The following is a 26874-nucleotide window of genomic DNA, read 5'->3' as shown; positions in this document are numbered from 1 at the left end:
CACACCATCTAGCTCTCAGGGCCTGCCACCACACCATGACGATGTTGAGGTAAATGGGCAGTCTATTATATGTATGACAGCCTCAGACAAGCTTTTCATACCATTCATGGATAAAGGCCACGTGCCCTCCGCATTTTCCTGGATCCTTTTTGCGGAATGGACATGGACAGCAAACAGTGCATTGAAATGAATGGGTCCGCATCTGATCCGCACCAAAAATATGGTTGTGTGCATGGGATCTAAATACTGGCCAAAAAAGCCATTTCTGCACAGAGAAGACCCTTTGTGATTCTTTTTGTTCCCATCTTAGCAAAACAAAGCTCAGCGCGTGCACAGACAGCAATTCCACTGGTTCTCTGATCAGAGCGTTGGTCGTGTGGGAATTAGCCTTTCTTTTGTAAATGGGCCTCGGCTCCTTCTGTTTCTTGGAAGGTTGAGAGCTAGTCCATGTGTGAGTTGTAATGGTGAACATACTGGACAGCTTTCCCAGGTCCATAAGATATATTATAGTAAGGGTACTTTCACACTAGCGTTATTCTTTTCCGGTATAGAAATCTGGTGAAGGGTCTCAATACCGCAAAAGAACGCATCCGGTTTGTCCTAATGCTTTCTGAATAGAAAGCAATCCGTTCAATATGCATCAGGATGTCTTCTGTTCCGTCCCTTTTACGGTATTTGACAGGAGAAAATACCGCAGCATGCTGCGTTTTTTTTCCGTCCAAAATCCCGGAACACTACCGCATTTGCCAGATCCGGCATTAATTTCCATTAAAATGTATTGACGCCTGATCCGGTACCAAGTGTTCCAGAAATTACTGCATCGTCGGATCCGGTTTTCCGGTCTGCGCATGGGCAGTGCTTACTAGATGTGAAAAAAAAAAATATCGGATCCGAAAGACGGATCCGGTATTTCAATGCAAAAGTTCCGGCAAAGGACCTGCCTGCGGGATTCTTCTAACGCTAGTGTGACTGTACCCTTAATCCTGATATTCACTACTTGTCTTAAAGGGTATGTTCAAAGATATAAACCTATCCCTTATCCACACGATACATGATAAGCATATCAATGGTGGTGGTTAAACTGCTAAGACCCCTACTGATCATGAGAACGGGATTCTTGAGTCCCCCTGCTGAATGGAGCGACGGTCATGTTCAGCATAGTCAACTGCTGCTTCATTCATTCAGGAGAACTGGGAACCTCATTCTCGTGATTGGTTGGAGTCCCAGCGGTTAGACCCCACAATCAGATGCTGATCCCCCTATCCTTTGTACAAACACTTTAAGGTTCCATTCACACGTCCGCAATTTCGTTCCGGACTCATTCATTCCTATGAGGCAGCACGATGTGCTGCCCGGACACGGAATTGCGGATCCGCACTTCCGGGTCCGCACTTCCGTTCCGCAAAAAAATAGAACATGTCCTATTCTTGTCCGCAATTGCGGACAAGAACAGGCATATTCTATTAGTGCTGGCAATGTGCGGTCCGCAAAATGTGGAACGCACATTGCCGCTTTCCGTGTTTTGCGGCTCCATGGATCCGCAAAACACGTTGCGGACGTGTGAATGGAGCCTAAATGGGTTTTCCAGGATATTTATACATTTATGGGCTTTCCTAAGAACAAGCAATTAATGTATGATCATTGGAGGTCTCTCCTGCCAGGTTCCCCTCTGATCAGCAGAATGAAGGGGCAGCCGAGCTTGCTGTAGTTATTGTGGACCTTCCCTGCAGTACCTGGCATAGCAGTGTCCTCCATATCCAGTTAGGTCCATAAATATTGGGACATCTACACAATTCTAACATGTTTGGCTCTATACACCACCACAAGGGATTTGAAATGAAACAAACAAGATGGGCTTTAACTGCAGACTGTCAGCTTTAATTTGAGGCTATTTACATCCAAATCAGGTGAACGGTGTAGGAATTACAACAGTTTGCATATGTGCCTCCCACTTGTTAAGGGGCCAAAAGTAATGGGACAATTGGCTTCTCAGCTGCTCCATGGCCAGGTGTGTGTTATTCCCTCATTATCCCAATTACAATGAGCAGATAAGAGTTCATTACAAGTGTGCTATTTGCATTTGGAATCTGTTGCTGTCAACTCTCAAGATGAGATCCAAAGAGCTGTCACTATCAGTGAAGCAAATCATCATTAGGCTGAAAAAACACAACAAACCCATCATAGAGATAGCAAAAACATTAGGCATGGCCAAAACAACTGTTTGGAACATTCTTAAAAAGAAAGAACGCACCGGTGAGCTCAGCAACACCAAAAGACCCGGAAGACCACGGAAAACAACTGTGGTGAATGACCAAATAATTCTTTCCCTGGTGAACACTCTCCAGGAGGTAGGTGTATGTGTGTCAAAGTCAACAATCAAGAGAAGACTTCACCAGAGTGAATACAGAGGGTTCACCACAAGATGTAAACCATTGGTGAGCCTCAAAAACAGGAAGGCCAGATTAGAGTTTGCCAAACGACATCTAAAAAAGCCTTCACAGTTCTGGAACAACATCCTATGGACAGATGAGACCAAGATCAACTTGTACCAGAGTGATGGGAAGAGAAGAGTATGGAGAAGGAAAGGAACTGCTCATGATCCTAAGCATACCACCTCATCAGTGAAGCATGGTGGTGGTAGTGTCATGGCGTGGGCATGTATGGCTGCCAATGGAACTGGTTCTCTTGTATTTATTGATGATGTGACTGCTGACAAAAGCAGCAGGATGAATTCTGAAGTGTTTCGGCAATATTATCTGCTCATATTCAGCCAAATGCTTCAGAACTCACTGGACAGCGCTTTACAGTGCAGATGGACGATGACCCAAAGCATACTGCAAAAGAAACCAGAGTTTTTTAAGGGAAAGAAGTGGAATGTTATGCAATGGCCAAGTCAATCACCTGAACTGAATCCGATTGATCATGCATTTCACTTGCTGAAGACAAAACTGAAGGGAAAATGCCCCAAGAACAAGCAGGAACTGAAGACAGTTGCAGTAGAGGCCTGGCAGGGCATCACCAGGGACGAAACCCAACGTCTGGTGATGTCTATGCGTTCCAGACTTCAGGCTGTAATTGACTGCAAAGGATTTGCAACCAAGTATTAAAAAGTGAAAGTTTGATTTATGATTATTATTCTGTCCCATCACTTTTGGTCCCTTAACAAGTGGGAGGCACATATGCAAACTGTTGTAATTCCTACACCGTTCACCTGATTTGTATGTAGATACCCTCAAATTAAAGCTGACAGTCTGCAGTTAAAGCACATCTAGTTTGTTTCATTTCAAATCCATTGTGGTGGTGTATAGAGCCAAAAATGTTAGATTTGTGTCGATGTCCCAATATTTATGGACCTGACTGTACGCTGTGTACTAGACATTCAGGTGAACAGGGCTGATCTGCGGTACGAGGCATGGCCGCACCCATATGGCAGGGATGTATCTGCTGCCCCCTTAGGCCTCATGCACACGACCGCAAAAACGGGTTCCGTGTCCGTTTTTTCTTACGTGGGTCTTCCTTGATTTTTGGAGGATCCACGGACATGAAGGAAAAAGTCGTTTTGGTGTCCGCCTGGCCGTGCGGAGCCAAACGGATCAGTCCTGACTTACAATGCAAGTCAATGGGGATGGATCCGTTTGACGTTGACACAATATGGTGCAATTGCAAATGGATCCGTCCCCCATTGACTTTCAATGTAAAGTCAGGAGTCCCTATTAATATACCATCGGATCGGAGTTTTCTCCAATCCGATGGTATATTTTAACTTGAAGCGTCCCCATCACCATGGGAACGCCTCTATGTTAGAATATACCATCGGATTTGAGTTAGATCGTCAAAACTCAGATCCGACAGTATATTCTAACACAGAGGCGTTCCCATAGTGATGGGGACGCTTCAAGTTAGAATATACGAAGAACTGTGTACATGACTGCCCCCTGCTGCCTGGCAGCACCCGATCTCTTACAGGGGGCTGTGATCAGCACAATTAACCACCTGAGGGGTTAATTGTGCGTATCATAGCCCCCTGTAAGAGATCAGGTGCTGCCAGGCAGCAGGGGGCAGACTCCCCTCCCTCCCCTGTTTTAAATTCATTGGTGGCCAGTGCGGCCCCCACTCCCTCCCTCCCCAGTATTAAATTCATTGGTGGCCAGTGCGGCCTCCCCTCCCTCCCTCCCCTGTATTAACTTCATTGGTGGCCAGTGCAGCCTCCCCTGTATTAAATTCATTGGTGGCCAGTGCGGCCTCCCCTCTCCCCCCTCCTAATTCAAATCACCCCCCCATCATTGGTGGCAGCGGAGAGTTCCGATCGGAGTCCCAGTTTAATCGCTGGGGCTCCGATCGGTTACCATGGAAACCAGGACGCTACTGCAGTTCTGGCTGCCATGGTTACTTAGCAATTTTAGAAGCATTATACTTACCTGCGCTGTCTGTGACCGGCCGGGTGCTCCTCCTACTGGTAAGTGACAGGTCTGTGCTATAAGCAATGCGCCGCACAGGTCAGGAGATCAGAGATAAGGCCTTACATGAGCCATCAGTCTGCAAATAGACTTATTTTTGGAACCCCATGTATCATAAAAACTGCTGAAAATTTTTAATAAAGACCAACTGAAAAAATTATCTTTATTCCAAAATGAATAAAATGCGATCAGAAAAAAAAAATTGCCCCAAAACTGATCCGTAGCCTTTAAGCTTTCAGGTCGTCCGTCTGTGCAGTGGATATTTTCCTTTGTGGAGAAAGTCTGAAATCCACAGCAAAATCTGCGTGTGTGATATGCAGATTTTGCCTTCAATTTTCTTCAGAAATATTGTAGATCGGACATGCTGTGAACTTGAAGATTCATAGGATACCTCAGGCCTGTGAATGGGATTTTGTGAAACCTTATCCGTATACAATACATTGTTGGGGTTCAGGTGTGGATTCTGCACGGCTGGACCCGCCACGGGTGCTTGTTTCACCCAGTGGACGTAAGCATCATTGTGACTGTTTGTTTTATTTCTGGATGGTGATGTCATTTATAGTTCTTTTCTATGGTGATTGTAGTTACAGCAGATGGCGGTATAATACAGCGTCTGTACTTCAGTGAGCCATGTACAGTGCCATCTCTCATCATCTTCACTAACTATCAGATAGAATAGGATTTTAGACATTTTGGATAATGGAACTTTCTTTTTCAATTCTTGTTTAGCTAAATGAATTGTCAGCTATGTCTTCTATTAAAGGGGTTCCCCGCTGATCAGATATTGATGACCTGTCCTGAGGATTGGCCATCAATATAAACAGTCTGCACAACCCCTTTAACTGTTATAAGGGAATACAACAGAATATGTATACGTATATCCCCCCTCTACACACATTGGATGGGAAGTGGGCTCTGCCAGTGAATACTAAGGTCCGTGACCACATTAGCTATTGCCACCTAGACCATAAATGACCTGTTGCTGTATGTAACCCTGTACCAGGAGGCTCAGGATGGACAATGCTGTATGTTACTCCCAAATGGAAGAGTGCATGGAAATGTAGACTGGCACAGGAAAAGTAAACGTTAAAATGGATCTGTCAGAGAGCGGTTAAATAATAATTGTCTTTCAGGTTTTTATCCTTCAAGTCGAGGGAGAGAAGCACTGGCGCCTGTACGAGCCTGTCTCCCAGCTAGCGAGAGAATACGACGTGTCGCCGGCGGACAAGGTCACTACTCCCACTCATGACATCCTATTAAAGGTAACCTCTCTCTTGGGTTCCTCCACAGTCCAGAGGAACGTGCTCAGACTTCAGGCAGCGTGTTTCCTTTTTGTCGTAGGAAGGTGAAATGCTGTATTTTCCCAGAGGAACGATTCATCAAGCGGACACCCCTGCCAGCTCCTCGCACTCCACACATGTGACCATCAGCACCTACCAGAACAAGTAAATATGGTCTCCTGCCAGCGGGAGGCACGTCTGTGCTTTATTTTTCTGCTAGTGACTTGCAGTTTATGCATTGTGTATAATACATATCAGGATAGGCCGTCTCCATTACTGCACTGGTCTGCGTCGTACGCCCCCCCCCACCTTCCTTCGCCCACTTTAGCCTTCTTGCCTTCATCAGCCTCGCCCATCCCACACCTCATTTAAATCGTTGTGCCATGCTATGTGTATGAAGCTCTCCATTCATTGTCTCGACTGCTGCAGAACCTCTTTACCCCCCCCCCCCCCCCCTCCATCCCCTTTTGCAATAGCTACAAACTAATTAAAGTTTCTTAAAAGCATTTTTTATCATATCATGAATGCTTTCTGCTCATTTTGGGCTACACATGATTTTTTCATTTGGTCTTTGTTAAAAATGTTCAGCCATTCCTGAGATACAAGAGTTAAAAATCAGTCTGTTTACAAGCTGTCACTTTGTGCTTTCTTTGAATCCCGTCACCTGAGGCTCATGTGTAATTCTTATCTTTGATCTCCTGACCTCATAAACACATATATGTTTGGTAAGAATTGAGCTATAATGAGTGTTTATGAGGTCAGGAGACCAGAGAGGAGAGCTACACATGAGCCGTGGGATGACAGGATTCAAAGAAAGCACTAAGTGACAGCTTGCAAACAGACTGATTTTTAATCCTTGTATCTCAGAAACGGCTGAACATTTTTTATAAAGACCAAATGAAAAAACTGTTTAGCCCAAAATTAGTAAAATGCGGTCATAAAAAAATTGCCCGAAAGTGTCCATAGCCAATAGACGCAGGAGGCAGCTTGAAAGGAAGCCCACAGGATGGATCTACGGATAGCCTCCATAGTACATGAGATGAGATTGCCCTGACTTTGTGATGTGTATCACCTATCATAGTGATCGCAGTGGTGCTTTTTGCGGTACAGGGACAGCTGTTTAGAACACTTTTTTTCTCTGAAGTATTAATAGTTGGGATGAAAAGAATTTCAGACAGACAGAGGGCGCTGCAGTTTGGTTGGTAATAAGTTACTCCCCACCAGGATGAAGGTGCAATAAACCTATATTCAAGAGCAGGAGCACAACATTGGACTTCTGAGTCTTTTGGCCTCTTCCTCCAACAGATGGCGCCACATTATCAAATTCAATTTTTTACATTTTTTTTTAAAGCAGTAGCTTAATGCTTTAGTCCTTTCTGCTCAGTGTTGTGTGAATTTCCACGTTATATTGCATTTCTAGGTGAAAAGAAATGCCGAATGATGAGATTTTGCAGTTGGATTAAAGGGTTTCACTGTATTTTGTGTATTTTCTGTTTTGTTTTGTTTTTTGGTCTTCGCCATCATTTTTTTGTAGCTTATGTTCTTTCAACTTCTGTCTTTATAGCTCCTGGGTAGATTACCTGCAGGACCTGATGCCTGCTTTACTGCAAGATGCTGCAAAGGAAAATGTGGAGCTGCGGAAAGGCATCCCCCGTCAACAGTTACTGGTAATCATCCTTTTCACATAGTTTTACCTGCTTTTATATATCTCACTGGGTGATTATGGCAAAAAAATAATCTCAGCTGTTTCAACTTTATGGACGATTATTGATTATAATCTCAATTATTGTTTTTGCTTTTTTTCTGGCAATAACTTTTTGATTTTATTTATTTTTGTCAGAAGTGCACTGTGTATTGAGGGGTGCAAATATACATTAGAGGCAGGACTAGAGGAGCGTATACAATGTATATGGATGGAGGACTGAAGGGGGGTATATAATATATAGAGAGAAAGGAATGGAGAAGGGTATGCAATGTATATGGATGGAGGACTGGAGGAGGGTGTATAATATATAGAGAGAAAGGAATGGAGGAGCATATACAATGTATATGGATGGAGGAGGGTGTATAATATATAGAGATGGAGGAGGGTATATAATATATAGAGATGGAGGAGGGTATACAATGTATATGGATGGAGGAGGGTATATAATATATAGAGATGGAGGAGGGTATATAATATATAGAGATGGAGGAGGGTATACAATGTATATGGATGGAGGAGGGTATATAATATAGACAGAAAGGAATAGAGGAGCATATACAATGTATATGGATGGAGGACTGGAGGGGGTGTATAATATATAGAGATGGAGGACTGAGGGAGGGTGTATAATATATATAGAGAGAGGAATGGAGGAGCATATACAATGTATATGGATGGAGGACTGGAGGGGGGTGTATAATATATAGAGAGAAGGGTATACAATGTATATGGATGGAGGACTGGAGGGGGGTGTATAATATATAGAGATGGAGGAGGGTATACAATGTATATGGATGGAGGAGGGTATATAATATAGACAGAGAAAGGAATAGAGGAGCATATACAATGTATATGGATGGAGGACTGGAGGGGGGTGTATAATATATATATAGAGATGGAGGAGGGTATACAATGTATATGGATGGAGGAGGGTGTATAAAAAAAATATATATATATATATATATATATATATATATATATATGAGAGAGGAATGGAGGAGGGTATACAATGTGTATGGATGGAGGACTGGAGGAGGGTGTATAATATATAGAGAGAGAGGAATGGAGGAGGGTATCAGCTGCTTTTAGGCTCTCCTGGCCCGGAGCTTTCACAGGGGAGATAGAGCTGTGAGTAGGAGCCGGAGGTGCAGGAGCACACAGCAGTGCTCCATCAGCAGTGTGTCGGGGGAGGCATACCCTCCTTCAGTATTAGATGCCCTGGTTCTTGGCCATGTGCAGGGCTATGCTGCAGCTCTCTCCCCCCGGCACACCCATGAAGAGGCAGTAGGGAGAACGAGACTGGAATCTGCAGCGTTGAATCAGTGCAGCACGTGTGGCTCTCTGTAGCCCACGCCTGGATTAATAGCGCATGCGACAGAGACTTAAGAGACCTGCATGTACTGCCCTGAAAAAGGGCGCTCCAGAAGAACAAAAAAATTGATATCATGATATTTAAAACATTGAGGCAAAAAGGAGAACACCCTCTTATCCAGACCAAATTTCCTAGAATGGAATAGACAGATTTTTAGTTCCCCTACATATTGTGCATACGGACCATCTTCTTTGAGAAGACCCCCCAGAAGACCACTTTTCATTGCAGTTTTGGGTCATTGTCTCAGATAGGTTTAACTCTGGATTCACCTTTTTTAGTTTTTCCTACGTTACTTCATTAAAGCTTTTACATGTATCTGGCAATTTACTTATATGCTTCTAGGTTATCGATCTGGTGGCGGGCACAGAAATACCATAGGAGCGCAAATCACTTGCCCTTAAAAAGTACAGTAAAAACAAAACATAAAACAAACAAAACAAAATGTGCATTTCTTGTGTTGGCCTTCTTTTTTCAGTTTCTGCAGAAGGGCAGAATACGGGCTGTTAGCTGCCATCTGTCGCCTCTCCGGACATGTCTGTTTTTAACTACTTTCTTTCCCCATGTAATAATAATTCTGAATCATCTATTGTTATGACTCTATGTTGTGCCGTTCCTGCATTATTACTACTAGAAGTTTATGAATGAACTGCCAGAAGTCTGCAATAAAGGTCCAGCCGGGGGTTACCAGTTGAGGCTGTGACCCTGCACTGTCTGACACTGGCAGCACTTTTATTTTTTATTTTTTTAAACTTAATTCAACTTTTTCACATTTTTCTGGTTCCCCTTAGGGAACTTGTACTATTCACTCTAATGCTTCTGTAATACAGCGTATAGGGATTGTTACAGGCAAGGTGTAATAACAGCTGAAACATGGCAGGACCGGGGCCCTTCAGACCACTGCTCAATCCTGGCAGTGAGAGCAGGGTCTTAGCCATATAATACAGCTGGCACCTGCATGAGATGGCACAGGCCCGGCTATTGAACCCTCTCTATCACTGTGATGTACTACTACAGCACTGAGTGTAACTCACTGCACTCAGCAGGAAGGGGTTAAACAGATTTTCCTTGTTTTATCAATGAATCTGTCTCCCCTGACTCCTCCAGTGCCTGGACCCAAGCGGAGCAGCTGGCACCCTCAGTGGTCTCGTGTCGAATTTAGCCAAGAGGATAGAGGGCAAGTGCCAACTGCGCTCATGTGAAATGCTGCGGGACTTCATGGGGAACAGATTGCCACCTTATCTGGATGAGGATTCCTCAAATCAGGAGAAGAACGGAACAAATAGGAATCCAGGTCCGCCGAGCAAAATGTCTTCTATTGTCTTAAGCTAAGGTTTCTGCTTTGTACCTGCCTGTTATTTTTTTCTGCTCTTCTGACTTGTTTTAGTAAATACTTGTATTCCCCATAAAATAGCAATTCTGAATTATATATTCGTTGAACTAATACTCTATGACGTTCCTCTGTTACTCCTACTAACGTGTCAAAGCATTAAACACTGGGTGTTGGCATTTCCTTGTCAAACTCCACACAATCTGGCACGGTCACCAGTGATTGGACCATGTCACAGTGTGTCAGGATACACACCCAAACGGCAACCCTCACATTTTCTAGGAGGAATTACAGAGGAATAGAACAAAGATGCTCCAGAATGGTTATATTATGGGGTAATAGAAGTAGTTACCAAAACCAAGTCTTTGCAGACTCTTTGACTCCTTGATATGCACATGTCCGCAAGCACCAGTCATCATAATACACGGATAGAATAATATTTCTATGGCGAGCTTTCTATAGATGCGAGAGAATTTAGACTAGAACCTTCAGAGTCACAGGGGCATATCCATGAAGCAAACATAATTACAAAAAACAAAATGGCTGCACACCGTTATATATACAAACAATAGAGCTAAGAAATTGGGGGTCATTCTGGATAAAAGTGGTACAATACCGACTATAAATGAGTAATGGAAGCTCTTAGCGCACATACGTGTCGGGCCCATCTACCAGGCGTCAAGGTGGCTTCCGCAGATGGGTCCCTAACACTAAATATACTGCCTCACTTTGGACCTGGGACTTCTGAGCAGAGTACGTTTGTAGCTGGTTCCTACACTGCCCTGACTATTGTAGGCTTAAGTAAGTCCAAAGTGAGGCAGTATATTAGTGTTAGGGACCCATCTGCGGAAGCCACCTTGACGCCTGGTAGATGGGCCCGACTAGGGTTGAGCGATATACCGGTATCACGATATACCGCGGTATTAAAAAAATGGCGATATCGCCGTTTCGTAAATACCGCGGTATTTCGTGACGTCATAGAAGCGGTCATGTGCGCTGACCGCTTCTAAATCTGCGGCCGCCCGCCCCAGCATGAACCGATACGGGACATTTGCAGAGTACTTCTACTCGTGCAAATGCCCCCGATACCTGCTGGCCGCTTGCGGTGGCTCTCTCAGCAGTTCGGCCGGCGTGGGGGAGGGAAGAAATTCTGTGACTCGCATTTCCTGCACCCGACCTCTGATAGGACGCTGTGATCTGCGCAATTAACCCCTCAGGTGATCACAGCGTCCTCTCAGAGGTCGGGTGCCGGGAATGTGGGCAGTGCCCCCCTCCTCCCTCCCTCCCCAGTATTAATCATTGGAGGCCACAGGGTCGTCGTCCTCCTCCTCCCCCCATCATTGGTGGCAGTTTTCAGTTCCGATCGGAGTCCCAGCAGTGTAATGCTGGGGCTCCGATCGGTTACCATGGTAGCCAGGACGCTACTGGAGCCCTGGCTGCCATGGTATGTTAGTGAGCAGCATTATACTCACGTGCGTCGTGGCCGCCGGGCGCTCCTTCTTCTCATAGGTCTGTGCGGCGCATTGCTAATGCTATAAGCATTAGCAATGCGCCGCACAGACAGAAGAAGGAGCGCCCGGCGGCCACGACGCACGTGAGTATAATGCTGCTCACTAACATACCATGGCAGCCAGGGCTCCAGTAGCGTCCTGGCTACCATGGTAACCGATCGGAGCCCCAGCATTACACTGCTGGGATTCCGATCGGAACTGCAAACTGCCACCAATGATGGGGGGAGGAGGAGGACGACGACGACCCTGTGGCCTCCAATGATTAATACTGGGGAGGGAGAGAGGAGGGGGGCCCACTGCCACCAATGATGGGGGGGATGACCCTGTGGCCTCCAATGATTAATACTGGGGAGGGGGGCCCACTGCCACCAATGATGGGAGGGGGACCCTGTGGCCACTGCCAGCAATGATTAATACTGGGGGGAAGGGGCACTGACACCAATGATGGGGAGGGGGACCCTGTGGCCACTGCCACCAATGATTAATACTAGGGGGGGGGGGGGGGGTTACCAGAGGGGGCTGATAAGAGGGAGAGGCTGGGGGGGCTGATCAGAGGCTGGGGAACTGCCCGTCTGCCCCCATACAGTGTAATGTCTCCTTGTGGCTGCCCCCATACAGTGTAACGTCTCCTTGTGGCTGCCCCCATACAGTATAACGTCTCCTTGTGGCTGCCCCCATACAGTGTAACGTCTCCTTGTGGCTGCCCCCATACAGTGTAACGTCTCCTTGTGGCTGCCCCCATACAGTATAACGTCTCCTTCTGGCTGCCCCCATACAGTATAACGTCTCCTTCTGGCTGCCCCCATACAGTATAACGTCTCCTTGTGGCTGCCCCCATACAGTATAACGTCTCCTTGTGGCTGCCCCCATACAGTATAACGTCTCCTTGTGGCTGCCCCCATACAGTATAACGTCTCCTTGTGGCTGCCCCCATACAGTATAACGTCTCCTTGTGGCCGCCCCCATACAGTATAATGTCTCCTTGTGGCTGCCCCCATACAGTATAACGTCTCCTTGTGGCCGCCCCATACAGTATAACGTCTCCTTGTGGCTGCCCCCATACAGTGTAACGTCTCCTTGTGGCTGCCCCATACAGTATAACGTCCCCTTGTGGCTGCCCCCATACAGTATAACGTCTCCTTGTGGCTGCCCCCATACAGTATAACGTCTCCTTGTGGCTGCCCCCATACAGTATAACGTCTCCTTGTGGCTGCCCCCATACAGTATAACGTCTCCTTGTGGCTGCCCCCATACAGTATAACGTCTCCTTGTGGCTGCCCCCATACAGTATAATGTCTCCTTGTGGCTGCCCCCATACAGTATAACGTCTCCTTGTGGCCGCCCCATACAGTATAACGTCTCCTTGTGGCTGCCCCCATACAGTGTAACGTCTCCTTGTGGCTGCCCCCATACAGTATAACGTCTCCTTGTGGCCCCAAGTGTTTTTTTCTTCTAAATGGGCATTTATCGCGATATATATCGTTATCGCGATTAATTTCTTAATATAGTTATCGTGGGAATATTTTTGATATCGTCCAACCCTAGGCCCGACACGTATGTGTCGTTTATAGTCGGTATTGTACCACTTTTATCTAGAATGACCCCCATTTCTTAGCTCTATTGTTTGTATATATAACGGTGTGCAGCCATTTTGTTTTTTGAGCTTTCTATAATGTGATCTTTTTAGTCTATTATGACCTGTCCTTTGTCTTTAACACTACCAGGCTTATTTTGTTGTATCTGTAGATGGCCCGCCAAACCTCAACAGCACAATCAAACTTCAGTACAAAGATTATGCAGCCATGACTGTAGACTACGTTCCAGAAACGCTGGTAAGTACCTTAATGACATCTTATGGATTTCAGGCAGCCGCCATAGGAATTCAGTGTAAAGTATCATCCTCTGCAGGGACGTAGCTAAAGGCTCATGGGCCCTGGTGCAAGAGTTCAGCTTGGGCCCCCCTTCCCTCACTGCTTTGTGGCCAGGGGCAGGGAAGCACATAGCCTTCGTGCTGCCTAAGGCAAACATTGAAACGGCGCCCCCATCCCCCCCCATGCCGAATTCTTAACCTAACCCCTTCCCTCCAGCCAGAGGTGTGACTTAACCAGCATGCACTTTCTATAATACCGGTGTCTTCTTATGTGGCATAAGGGTCTTTGGGCCTCCTCAGGCTCCTCTTCACCCCTATAGCTACGCCCCTGGTCCTCTGTAATATTGGATATTTTCACGTGCAGCCATTTCTTGTAGCGCTCTTAAGGTGGATTTACACGGCTTGATATTCGGGCAGATTATCGAGAACGAACGTTCCTGCGAATGCTCGTTCCTGACACTCTGCCCGTCTAAATGTGCCACCGATGAAACGCTCATTCATCGGGTGATCCTGTCGTTCGTGCAGGCACCACTGATCATGGCTTCTGGGCAGGTCTAACCTGCGATCTGCTGCCCAGAAAGAGTACAGCTGTATGAGGACGCGTGATCGCAGTAGCAATCCCTCGTCTTCATACTGTCGAGGAGGTCGCTGCATGTAAATGCAGTTCTTCGCCTCCACTGATTGGGAAGGAGCGCTTCCTTCCCAACAATTGGCTTTAGCGCCGCCCCTGTAAACCCGCCTTCACATTGACAATAAAGGTGAATTACCATTTCAGCAAATAAAGATTTTAATTTTTAGTTATGAAATTTTCCAAAATCCTTTCGTTATCAGTTTCTCATGATTTTTAAAGATCTCTGCTTGCTTTCATTGTTTACTTCCAGTGGATAAAAATCTGTCCTGGCTCATTACTGTCCAATTATTAGAGCTCTGCTTGCTGTCACTTGGTGAACCATCATCATTGTCTGTCCTGGTCATGAGATGGACACATGGGACACGGGTTTGGTGGTATATGAACTGTAACCAGCAGGAGTAATAGCATGGTGTGGTAGAAGCGCAGTATGGTGGTTCTTCCATACGTCCTTCCCTGTTTGAGTCAGTATCGAGAGCAGCTAAAAGATTGGGTCCTGCTCCGCTGGGCTTCAGATAGCCATGTACAGTAGAGCATTGTCACCTGTTCACTTGAACGGGCACCATATAAGATTCTCCGGTGAAGTCAGCCGATCAACAAGGGTTAATTAGTCTGGAGCGGAGGTGATCTGCTGATTGCAGGGTGTGATGGGACTGTCCAGTCAGTACAACCCTTTCATAGTTATGTAGTTGGCAAGGTTAAACAGGCCCATTAAGTCCAACCTAAAATTCCTTCTCAACTCTACAGTAAGGCGCCTGCACATGTTGCGGATTACGTGCATTTTTCCTACGATTTGCTTTTTTTTGTATCTGTGAGGAAATTGACCTGCTGGGTAGGTTTAGAAATCCGCAGCATGTCAATTGTTTAGTTTAGTTTTTTTGTGCGGATTTCACCCTAAAGTGGGAAATCTGCGGTAAATCCACAAGAAAAGTCGCAAGTAACAAATGCATTTTTTTATGCGGAAACATGGAGAAAATCCTCACAAAAATTATTCTGTTTCTCAACCTGCACCCTAAGGGTAACTGCACACTATTCGGATTATGTGCGTTTTTTTTCTTTGCGGAGAAACCACAGCATCCTACAGTACCAGCAAAGTATATGACATTTGACAAATGTCATGTAGACTTTGCTTTATTCTTCCGTGCAGAAATTGACCTGCTGTGCGACTTTAGAAATGATATTGTCAATTGTTTGTGCAGATTTCACCCTTTGCAGTGCACAGTGTGACATCTGCAGCAAATCTGCACCAAAAACTGCAAGTAAGGGCTGTATTACACCAGCAGATTATCTGTCCAATCAGACCAAAAGATGGTGTGTATAACAAAAGATCTGTGTGTGTAAACGGCCATCCGACCAATGATTGTCAGAAAATCTGTCGGATAATCTGTTGGTGTAATACAGCCCTAACGTGCAGTTTTTGGAGCGGATATGCCCGGAAGTCCACACGGAAATTCTGTTACACACCCTGCACCCGTGTGTAGGTACCCTAAATCTAACAATCAGAACGAATCCCTGGATCAGCATCCCATCTCCAGATACCCAGTAGCCATAACATAAAATATTTTTACATGAAGAAAGGAATTAGTAACGTCCTCTGGCAGAGAGCGCCTACTGCTCTTACAGTAAAGAATCTCCTTCTGTGTTGATGGAGAAACCTTCTTTCCTCCAGACACAGAAGACGCCCTCTTGTGGTTACAGGGTGTTTCTATGGGAGAATTAAATTCTGCACCTTTGCCTTGGAAGGTTCATACAGGTGCTAACACTACTGCACTATTGTCCACAGTATGGGGTGTGTTTTAGCCACTGAGCCGTGTAAGAGTCATTTTTTGTTCTGTTTATTACCACAGAAGCCCTCAGAAGAGTTAATGATTTACGTCTTCCATGCCGTGAAGAATGAGCGGAAAACGCACATGGTGTCGGACAATGAAGAAAGCCCTCCTGTGAGTATTGTAACTGTTCAGGTTTATTGGGAGAAAACACTGGAAAACTTGTCCTTAAAGAGGTTTACCAGTTTGCATCACCATCCTTTAAAATAATCATATTTGAAGGTAGCTGTAATTTTGTCATGTTTTTCTCTTCCTTTAAATACCGTTCTGGGCTGTGGTCACATGACCATGTCCATGCAGCTCTTCCTTACTTCCTGTGATGTTATGTCCATGGGCGGGGCAGTGATAGGGCAGTGTCTATGTGACTGGGTGGGACATACAGAAGGGAAACAGAATATGGTGAAAATGGGTCAGGAGTGCAAATTGAAAAAAGGATGTACATGAGGTAAGCAACTACATGAGCTTGTCTGTTAAAAACTATAGTGATCCCCAAAAACTCCTTTAAAACACTCACAGGATGCTTCTCAGGACTGGGAACTTAAAGTGGCCCTGGAAAAAATATGAAAAGTGGCCCCGTTTTGTAGTTGGGTCCAGCAATACCATATTGTGGCACATTATACCACCCCAACAGAGCCAGATACCACAGTCCATCACAAAATACTGCCAGCAGCACAAAATACATCCCCAAAAACTTCCACTGGCCGGCCGTGAGGAGGGCTTAGGCAGCCCCCTGGGCATCGGCCCACCGGGAAATTTCCCTGTAAGGTCTATGGCCAATCCACCCCTGGGATGCTTTAACCTCTTAAGGACACAGGGCGTACAGGTACGCCCTGATGTCCTGGTACTTAAGGACACAGGGCGTACCTGTACGCCCTGTGTATTTCCGATCGCGGCGGGCGGTGTTCAGAACAAGGTGCCTGCGGTTTGCGGCTTTTCATGTTGCGGGCAGCTGTTCCATCGGGTCCCCGTGGGGCTGTAGGGGGGACCCGATGGCATGGAAGGCAGCGCGATGCCTTTTTGTGACATGCCTGTGAGATCCAGCCCCCTGGATCTCACAGGCCCGAAGCTGTATGAGTAATACACACTGGATTACTCATATAGCCAATGCATTCCAATACAGAAGTATTGGAATGCATTGTAAAAGGGATTAGACCCCCAAAAGTTCAAGTCCCAAAGTGGGACAAAAAATAAAGTTTTCCCCCCAAAAATGTAAAGTTTTATAAAAATAAACAAAAACTTCAGTTTCCCCAAATAAAGTAAAAAAAAAATTGGTAAAAAATAGGGGGGGAAAAAAAAGTTGACATATTAGGTATCGCCGCGTCCGGATCGACCGGCTCTATAAACATATCACATGACCTAACCCCTCACATGAACTCCATAAAATATAAAAATTGTTCTAAATATACCATTTTTTTGTCACCTTACATCACAAAAAGTACGACATTTAATAGTACCAATCTAACCGTCACCTCATCCCGCAAAAAATGAGACCCTTCCTAAGACAATCGCCCAAAAAATAAAAAAACTATGGAGACACTAAAACATCAGTTTTTTTTGTTTTAAAAAAGCTGTTATTTTGTAAAACTTAAGTAATAAAAAAAAGTATACATAATAGGTATCGGCGCGTCCGTATCGACCAGCTCTAAAAAATATATCATGACCTAACCCCTCAGATGAACACCGTAAAAAAAAAAAAAGGGTGTAAAAAAAGCCATTTTTTTGTCAACTTACATCACAAAAAGTGTAATAGCAAGCGATCAAAAAGTCATATGCACCCCAAAATAGTGCCAATCAAACCATCATCTCATCCCGAAAAAATCATGCCCTACCCAAGATAATCGCCCAAAAACTAAAAAAAATATGGCTCTCAGACTATGGAGACACTAAAACATGATTTATTTTTTTTCTTTCAAAAATGAAATCGTTGTGTAAAACTTACATAAATAAAAAAAAAGTATACATATTAGGTATCGACCAGCTCTAAAAAATATATCATGACCTAACCCCTCAGATGGACACCGTAAAAAAAAAAAAAACGGTGTAAAAAAAGCAATTTTTTGTCATCTTACATCACAAAAAGTGTAATGGCAAGCGATCAAAAAGTCATATGCACCCCAAAATAGTGCCAATCAAACCGTTATCTCATCCCGCAAAAAAAAAGACCCTACCTAAGATAATCGCCCAAAAACTGAAAAAAATATGGCTCTCGGACTAGACACTAAAACATGATTTTTTTTTGTTTCAGAAATGAAATCATTGTGTAAAACTTACATAAATAAAAAAAAAATTATACATATTAGGTATCGCCGAGTCCGTGACAACCTGCTCTATAAAAATATCACATGATCTAACCTGTCAGATGAATGTTGTAAATAACAAAAAAAAAAAAACGGTGTCAAAACAGCTATTTCTTGTTACCTTGCCTCACAAAAAGTGTAATATAGAGCAACCAAAAATCATATGTACCCTAAACTAGTACCAATAAAACTTCCACCCTATCACATAGTTTCTAAAATGGGATCACTTTTTTGGAGTTTATACTCTAGGGGTGCATCAGGAGGGCTTCAAATGGGACATGGTGTCAAAAAACCAGTCCAGCAAAATCTGCCTTCCAAAAACCGTATGGCATTCCTTTCCTTCTGCGCCCTGCTGTGTGCCCGTACAGCAGTTTACGACCACATATGGGGTGTTTCTGTAAACTACAGAATCAGGGCCATAAATATTGAGTTTTGTTTGGCTGTTAACCCTTGCTTTGTAACTGGAAAAAAATATTAAAATGGAAAATCTGCCAAAAAAGTGAAATTTTTAAATTGTATCTCTATTTTCCATTAATTCTTGTGGAACACCTAAAGGGTTAACAACGTTTGTAAAAATCAGTTTTGAATACCTTAAGGGGTGTAATTTCTAGAATGGGGTCATTTTTGGGTGGTTTCTATTATGTAAGCCTCACAAAGTGACTTCAGACCTGAACTGGTCCTTAAAAAGTTGGTTTTTGAAAAATTGTGGGAAATTTCAAGATTTACTTCTAAACTTCTAAGCCTTGTAACGTCCCCCAAAAATAAAATGTCATTCCCAATATGATCCAAACATGAAGTAGACATATGGGGAATGTAAAGTAAGAACTATTTTTGTAGGTATTACTATGTATTATAGAAGTAGAGAAATTGAAACTTGGAAATTTGCAAATTTTTCCACATTTTTGGCAAATTTGGTATTTTTTCATAAATAGAAATAAAAAATTTTTACTTCATTTTACCAGTGTCATGAAGTACACTATGTGACGAAAAAACAATCTCAAAATGGCCTGTATAAGTCAAAGCGTTTTAAAGTTATCACCACTTTAAAGTGACACTGGGCAGATTTGCAAAAAATGGCCTGGTCCTTAAAGGGTTTCTATCACTTCGTTTCACATAATTAGCTGTCAGACACTAGCGATCCGCTAGTGTCTGCTCTGCCAAACCATCCTAATATAATAGGTTTTGGGGCAGCCGTTTTGCTAAAAAAAGAACTTTTATTAATATGCTAATGAGCCTCTAGGTGCTATGGGGGCGTCATTAGCACCTAGAGGCTCGGTCTACCTTCACAAACTGCCGCCGCCCAGCGCGTCCCTCCAGCCCGCCCATCTCCTCCTGAATGCGATCCTCCCTGTGAGCGTATGTATTCGGCGCATGCGCAGTGAATGTCTGACCGCTTCCCTGCTCAGACATCTCCACTGCGCCTGTTCCTCGAAGCACTATGACGTCATCGCGCAGGCGCAGTGGAGATGTCTGAGCAGGGAAGCGGTCAGACATTCACTGCGCATGCGCCGAATACATACGCTCACAGGGAGGATCGCATTCAGGAGGAGATGGGCGGGCTGGAGGGACGCGCTGGGCGGCGGCAGTTTGTGAAGGTAGACCGAGCCTCTAGGTGCTAATGACGCCCCCATAGCACCTAGAGGCTCATTAGCATATTAATAAAAGTTCTTTTTTTAGCAAAACGGCTGCCCCAAAACCTATTATATTAGGATGGTTTGGCAGAGCAGACACTAGCGGATCGCTAGTGTCTGACAGCTAATTATGTGAAACGAAGTGATAGAAATACTTTAAGGTGAAAATGAGCCCGGTCCCTAAGGGGTTAAGGTGTACCTGTACTTTCTGATATCAAAGACTTTGGTAGTAGGTGGTCCATGAGGTGAGATCCACACTGACTACTGAAATGAGATAGAAGTTCTCAGACATACCAATCTCTCTCCTTTCTGCTGAAGATTTACTGGAGCCACATTCAGGAGGAATTTATCACAAAGGGAATATTTGAAGTCAGTTTTGCTGTAATCTGCGTTGTAGTACTTTATGCCATATTTATCAAATGTCTCATGTTTTTTGATAAATTTGTCTCATCCTTAAACCTAAGGTTACTTTCACACTAGCGTTAATATTTTCTGGTATTGAGATCCGTCATAGGGTCTCAATATCGGAAAAAAACGCTTCTATTTTGTCCCCATTCATTGTCAATGGGGACAAAACATAACGGAACTGAACGGAATGCTCCAAAATGCATTCTGTTCAGTTCCCGTCCTGGGATGCGGAGCAAGATGGACCCACAATGCATGTCAATGGGGGCGGATCCGTTTTTTCTGACACAATAGAAAACAGATCCGTCCCCCATTGACTTTCAATGGAGTTCATGACGGATCCGTCTTGGCTATGTTAAAGATAATACAACCGGATCCATTCATAACGGATGCAGACGGTTGTATCATCAGTAACGGAAGCGGTTTTGTTGAACACTGCCGAATCCAGCAAAAACTCTAGTGTGAAAGTAGCCTGTCTAGAAAAGCTCCTCAAGTTTTTCTACTCCACCCTGCTCCTGGAGTGGGATTGTGACCTTTTTGCGACTTAAAAAAAAAATCTGAATGATAAATCTGGAGGAAAACGCATTACGGCTAGTTTCACACCTCCGGCAGAGAACAGCCTGCCAGAATTCACCGGATCCGGCAATGCTAACATAATGCCCACCTCCCTCATTAACTATAATGAGGTCGGGCGGAGATCCGGCTGCATTCCCGCAGACAATGAGGAGAATCGGCCGGACACAAACCGCTACAACCTGCGGTTTGTGGCGGACGACTCCCAGCATTGTCCCAACGTAACTCACACTGGAGGTGTGAAACTAGCCTAAGAAAGCTAACCAAACTCACTTTCCAACCCATATTTCAAAACTGGAGTGAGTGGTGTAAAAATGCAAAATGTTGCTAAATTTTTGCACAAGTGACATAAAAAAGTTGCAATAGCCTAATTTTGTGACTTTTTGAAGCCAGAATTTTGGAGTGAAGACATGATAAACCAGGGCCATAGACTTTCTGCGGAGCTCGTGTTCATCAGCTAGGAGACCCGCTGTCTGAGCGCTTCTATCTTCTCGTTTTAGTGGTCGGCAGATCCCCACCGATCAAAACCTTTGATATGTCACTATGACGTATCAGAAGTTTTATGAAAGCACAGTTACACTTTATTTGATTTTCCATTGGAGCGCATGTTCTTGCTCATGTATGGAGCACAGACAGATAAGATCTTTTAGCCTCACTGGATATTTGTGTAGTCGCTGTAGTCCGGAGATATAAGCAGCTCAGACACATAGCTACCCAACCTCCAGATTGATAAAATGTAGGTTCACTCAAGTCAAACGTGAATGTTCATGAGAGGACCAGGTGGGTTATAAGCTGGTTACTGTGATATAGATTCTATCTATCATGGTATTTTGGCTGTGCCCCCTTTCACCCTACATTTTTTTTACATTTCTTTGAGAACTTGGACATAATCTTCTGTCTGTATTTTTTAAAATATTTTTTAAGCAAAATAAGTAGAGCTACATGTAAAATGTCCAAGTCCTAACCTAGCACTGCTAGCCTCACTGATGGAAGGAAAATCTAGTGGGACCAGTTGTGTTTCTACAAAGTTGTTTTTGACAGGAGACTACAACTTTAAAAGCCGTCAGCAGAAATACAACATCTCTTCTCCTGTTGATATTGTTTTATGGTAGTCAGCTAATATATGTTTGCAAAATTCCCTAAGTGCGAGTAAAAGTGAGAAAAATATCTCTCCCATGGGGGAAATATTGGTGTTTTATGGGTTAGGCTTCCTCTTCTGCCTTTAAAGAAAAACTGGCTTTGCGTGATCTGTGTAGCTGGAGGAAGTAGTACTTTGGAGGATTATCCAGCGGGTGGCGCTGTCGTTTCACGTCTTGCATGCGATCGGACACTTTGTAGCGTTCAGTAGCTTCTGTAACTAGTCTGTTTTATAATCTGGCTTTTTCTCGAAGTATATACTCTTCGTGTTAATAATCAGATACATTCAGATAGGAGATTAAAATATGCTGACTTTGATATAGTAATAAAAGTGTAATATCAATTTCTTTCTGAATTTAATAAAATATGTTATGACCAGCATTTTAAAGAGAGAACACCAACACCCTAGCCGATTAGCTGTTACAAGAGGTAGCGGCACTCGTGAACGATACCTCCTTTCCGGAACTACCTGTGCGTTGTCTCCCTTGTAGTCTTCATTACACTGCACGAGATGACACACAGATAATTTGGAAGAACAAGAGCTCCGCTACCTCTTCAAACAGCAGGGGGGCTGGTAGTCGGACCCTTGCCAGTCTGATATTAAGGATGCTGAGGATTGGACACCAATATAAACCCACAGTACATCCCTTTTTAATTCCTTCTGAACTTAAAAATTCTTCCTGGGAAATCCCTTTAAAGGGTCAAGTTGGCACTAAATGCCATCATTTTATTTTATATGAACTACAGGATGCGTTTTCTCTGTAGATGAACACTTTATTGCATTCTCCTGGTGGGATTAAAGTGTAAAGCTGGCTTGATCGGCCGCTATCCCTTTTGACCCATGGGTACATCTGCATGGTCGATTTGGCTGAGGGTTCGTGTGCTATGAATAGCAATTTATCTCCCCTGAGAATTACAATTGGGAATGTTAAAATTCATCTGCCTGATCCTTCGTTCCCCTGACATTTGCCGTTGGTGGGTCACCATACACTTCAGATGGTTGGCTGGTCCTGCTGAAGCTGACTTTTTAATCTGATGTAGATGGTCTGAAATTCTGTAATACAGTGGTTGCCAAATCACTTCAGACCACCGACCCATAAACCAGCAAGAGACCCCACGGCTGAAGCCATTCTCTTTCAGATATTTGTATCACAAGAACATGACAGTTGTGTCACCCATGACGATATCATATCTGCAGGCCACAAGGGACTTTGTGGCAAGGTGATGTCACCATTATGGATGACACCTCAACAGTGAGCCAGACATCATGGATGACCTGATCTTTTCATGGACATATACACACCCCTGTGAAGTGAAACTGGTCCCAAAATTTGATTCAAATCCTAGACCACAAAATTAACCCCAGAGTAAAAAAAATTAATAATGTATTTACCCCTGATGCCCCAATATAGATCTTTACTTGCTTGCACATACTGGACGAAGAGAGGGCACTGACTGCTGAAGTACACATGAAGTCCCACATCTTTCTCCAGCCTATTTCCTTAGATAGGTACCAGTGTATGCAGGTTGCTGTTACTAATAATCAACGCAGAACCCCAGAGACCTCACCTGGAAAACCTACATGACCATAGACCCTGCCCTAATATGTATTAATTATAACCATATCAACATCTCCCCTGTAAGTCTGCCATTCTAGGTGGCTGTGGACATAGCTGAGGATCTCTGGTGGGGTGTGCACAGGACTCTGCATTTTGTAATCCTGTCTTCTCTGTTACAGGTGAGCGGTATACGTTTCCCACTTTCCTACATGGACGCACTGAAAGGCTTGTGGGAGGATAAGTCGGTGTGTGTTAAGGATCTACCTCTCGAGAACGACAGTGACAAGGAGAACCTGGCTATTTCTCTGTGGGCTGAGGGTTTATTGGAAATTGTCCCAGCTGAAGGTTAAGCCCTGAGCTTGTCATCACTACGTTGTACCTACGCTGTCACCATCGTTAGTAATATGTGGTACAAAAAATAGGAAGGAAATGTTTTTTTCATTTTTATGTGGGATAATATGACTCTGTGAAGAACGAAACCTGGGACTGATCACTTATCATGCCTTTGCACCAAGATGGCCTGTCTTAAAACTAATGACCTGGGCAATGATAATGAAGGGGATTGTGTTATCCCCCCAGAAGCAGGTTAGCCAGTTGAATAGGAAATTTCAGGAGCACAAGTAGAGTGGTTCCGTAAATGGGAGCTTTATGTGCTTTTCGTGGGTACAGGGTGCAAGTTTGTTTTATTATTATTTCCTTGACTTGGAAATAATGCTATTTTAGGCATCGAGAGGGAATTTGGTTGTCATTGTCTTGGACCTAATTGTTATGGATTACTTCATGTGGATTCTATAAAGTCCCCTGGTCTGTATTTCATGATCCCTCTCGACATGCAGCCATTCACTAGCTACAGCGGTGACCTCCACTGTGTCAAGAGGAACCAGGGAGCATAGACCAGTGGGGCTGTTTTAAAAAAAAAAATCCATTCTGCCCATTTTCTGAGCAGGACAACACCTTTAAATTGTAGGCTTGTCTTTGATGAACGTAGACTGGCACATCTGTGAGCTGTGGTAATTCCCCAGTGGATACCTGTTATAGGAATTGCTTAAGGCAGATTTATATGCAGCCAATTTTCAGGAAGGGACCGTTCCTTCCAGATAATTGCCTGATCAGTGGAGGAAAGAGCTGCATTTACTTGTGGCGATCCCCTCCACTGTATGGGGATGAATGATGACTACTGCTATCGCTTGTCCTCATACACATTCATTGTTTCTGGGCAGCAGATCCCCGTTTATTCTTCACACAACACGTCTATTCCTGATAATCGGCCCCGACAATTGTGCGGTGTAAATCCGCCTTTACTTTATGTGTAGGAGTGATAATAGAGAATGGAAACGGACAATGACTGTATGACCGCAGCATGTGGTTGGGGTGCCATAGACAGAGTATGGGCTGCTGTAAGGCCTTATTCACACATTGTAGAGCCATTGTGCCTTACATTTTCTATGCATATGTCTGCACTTTAAGTTCTTACAAGTGGGCATGGTGTTATCTTACGCTTTGTGCCTTGGAATATGTGAGGGCTAATGCTTGCTATACAGTCTCTATTCAGATCTTACATTAGGACCATCCTGTTAGTTGTATACTGCTACTTGTGACACCATGGTTTTCCATTACTGGGATTTTTTAATATTGCTGCTTTTATTGAAACTAGTGTGAATATTTGTAACTGGGAATAACTTCAGTGGCTGATGTTCTAATCCTGTACATGCTCAATAAATGCATAAAGTGACTTCTGATTATTTCATGCTGCTTTTAGAAAGACTGAGATTTGGTGTTTGTAACCTGATTGGGGAACTGATCCACTTCTCTCCGTCCTGCCAATGCTATGTACATGGGCCTTTACAGGAGTTGTGCAACCCCTTGTAATATTCTACAAGCCACTTACAGTGGTCTAATATAACAAAAGGAGTAATACCTTACCAGCCTTCTGTCGCTCCGGTGCCACTGCTTCCCTGTTACCCCGCTGGGCTCCAGTAATGGCATGTCATGTCGACACCCCTGAGGTCACTGCTGCAGCCAGTGATTGAGACCGTGAAGGCATCAGCAGAGGAGCAGGTCAGGACTGGTAAGGTAAACATTTTCATTGGTTAGGGAACTCCTTTAAATTGTTACCCTTATCCTGATTCTAGAGATGTGACCAACTGGGAAGCATTGAGATCTTACATATCAAGTCCTCTTAAAGGGGTTGTTCCAAGTATAAAAGAAAATTGTTCCCTGTAAATAGCTGAGTGCTGTACTCTGTGTGTTCCGCGGTCCTATAGATAATGAATGGAGTTGTATGGTGCATGCTTGGCCTACTGCTTCATCAGGACAGGAACAATAGACCCCCGTTCTCTGGATCAGTGTTTGGACCCCCACTGATCAGTTAGTTATACCCTATCCTGTGAATAGGGGGTAATTTTCTAACTTAGCACAACCTTTTAATATGTTGTTAAAGGGGTTGCCCGGGCCTTTAATACTGATGACCTAACCTGAGAATAGGTCATCAAAATCAGATCGGCGGGGGTGTCGGATCAGCTATACGAGGAGACGGCGTGCGCACGTGCCATCTCCCTTCTCTCTTCCTGTCTTTTCCATAGACAGCAGTGGTGAACAGGAGCAGAGACGGGAGACGGCACGTGCGCACTGCACGCGCCGTCTCCTCGTACAGTTGATCGGGTGTCGGACCCACACTGATCTGATATTGATGACCTATCCTGAGGATCATTTTCACTAACTTCAGATGTGAGAAGTGGGGCTGAAACGATTACTCGAATCAATCGAGTAATTCGACACTAAATTATTATTTTTTGCATTAAGGATTAGTTTGTACCATGTGACCATGGAGCATGAGTGAAGCGATTGGTATTGCTCAACGCTCCCTGGTCTCCCGCTGGCAGCACTGCACTCCTGACGTACACACCTCATCAGGATGTAGTGCACGAAAGCGTGCGCTATGACCTGACACTGTGTGACATGTGAGGACAGTGCAGCGCGTCAAGAAGAGGATGGAAGAGCTGTGGAGTGTCGGCCGTGCCCCTAGCAGGAAAGGTAAGTACTTGATTTCACTGGCACTGGGGGAGACTGATGGCAGGGAGGTCTGATGATAGCATGGAGGGGCTGATGAGTTTTTATAAAGGAAAACGTTCTTTTAATTAGGTTTTTCTTATTAGAGTACAAGATTAATCGGTAGAATACTTGATTACTAAAATAATCGGTAGCTGCAGCCCTAGTGAGAAGTTATGATCGGTGGGGTCCGGGTGCTGTGAGCCCCACCAATCTGTAAAACGAGGGGCTAGAAGTGCTTATCTGAT

The 26874-nt window shown here is 44.3% G+C and overlaps 1 protein-coding gene across 1 annotated transcript in view; it reads left to right on the top strand.

Moving 5' to 3' along the window:
- The window catches only part of RIOX2 (ribosomal oxygenase 2), a 40609-nt gene extending 15565 nt beyond the window's left edge, over window positions 1–25044 (top strand). The window contains exons 3-10 of the mRNA XM_040423277.1: window positions 1–49; window positions 5591–5719; window positions 5799–5902; window positions 7302–7404; window positions 9919–10105; window positions 13399–13484; window positions 15998–16090; window positions 23758–25044. The exon at window positions 1–49 is cut by the window's left edge and continues 71 nt beyond it. Of these exons, the coding sequence (XP_040279211.1) occupies window positions 1–49; window positions 5591–5719; window positions 5799–5902; window positions 7302–7404; window positions 9919–10105; window positions 13399–13484; window positions 15998–16090; window positions 23758–23928 (922 nt within the window). The 3' untranslated portion in view covers window positions 23929–25044. The remainder of the gene's footprint in view (window positions 50–5590; window positions 5720–5798; window positions 5903–7301; window positions 7405–9918; window positions 10106–13398; window positions 13485–15997; window positions 16091–23757) is intronic.
- The last annotated feature ends 1830 nt before the right edge of the window (window positions 25045–26874 follow it).

This window comes from Bufo bufo, chromosome 3 (genome assembly GCF_905171765.1).
Source record: "Bufo bufo chromosome 3, aBufBuf1.1, whole genome shotgun sequence".
Lineage (NCBI taxonomy): Eukaryota > Metazoa > Chordata > Amphibia > Anura > Bufonidae > Bufo > Bufo bufo.
The sequence above is the reverse complement of the archived record's forward strand: the minus strand, read 5'-3'. Positions and strand labels throughout refer to the sequence as shown.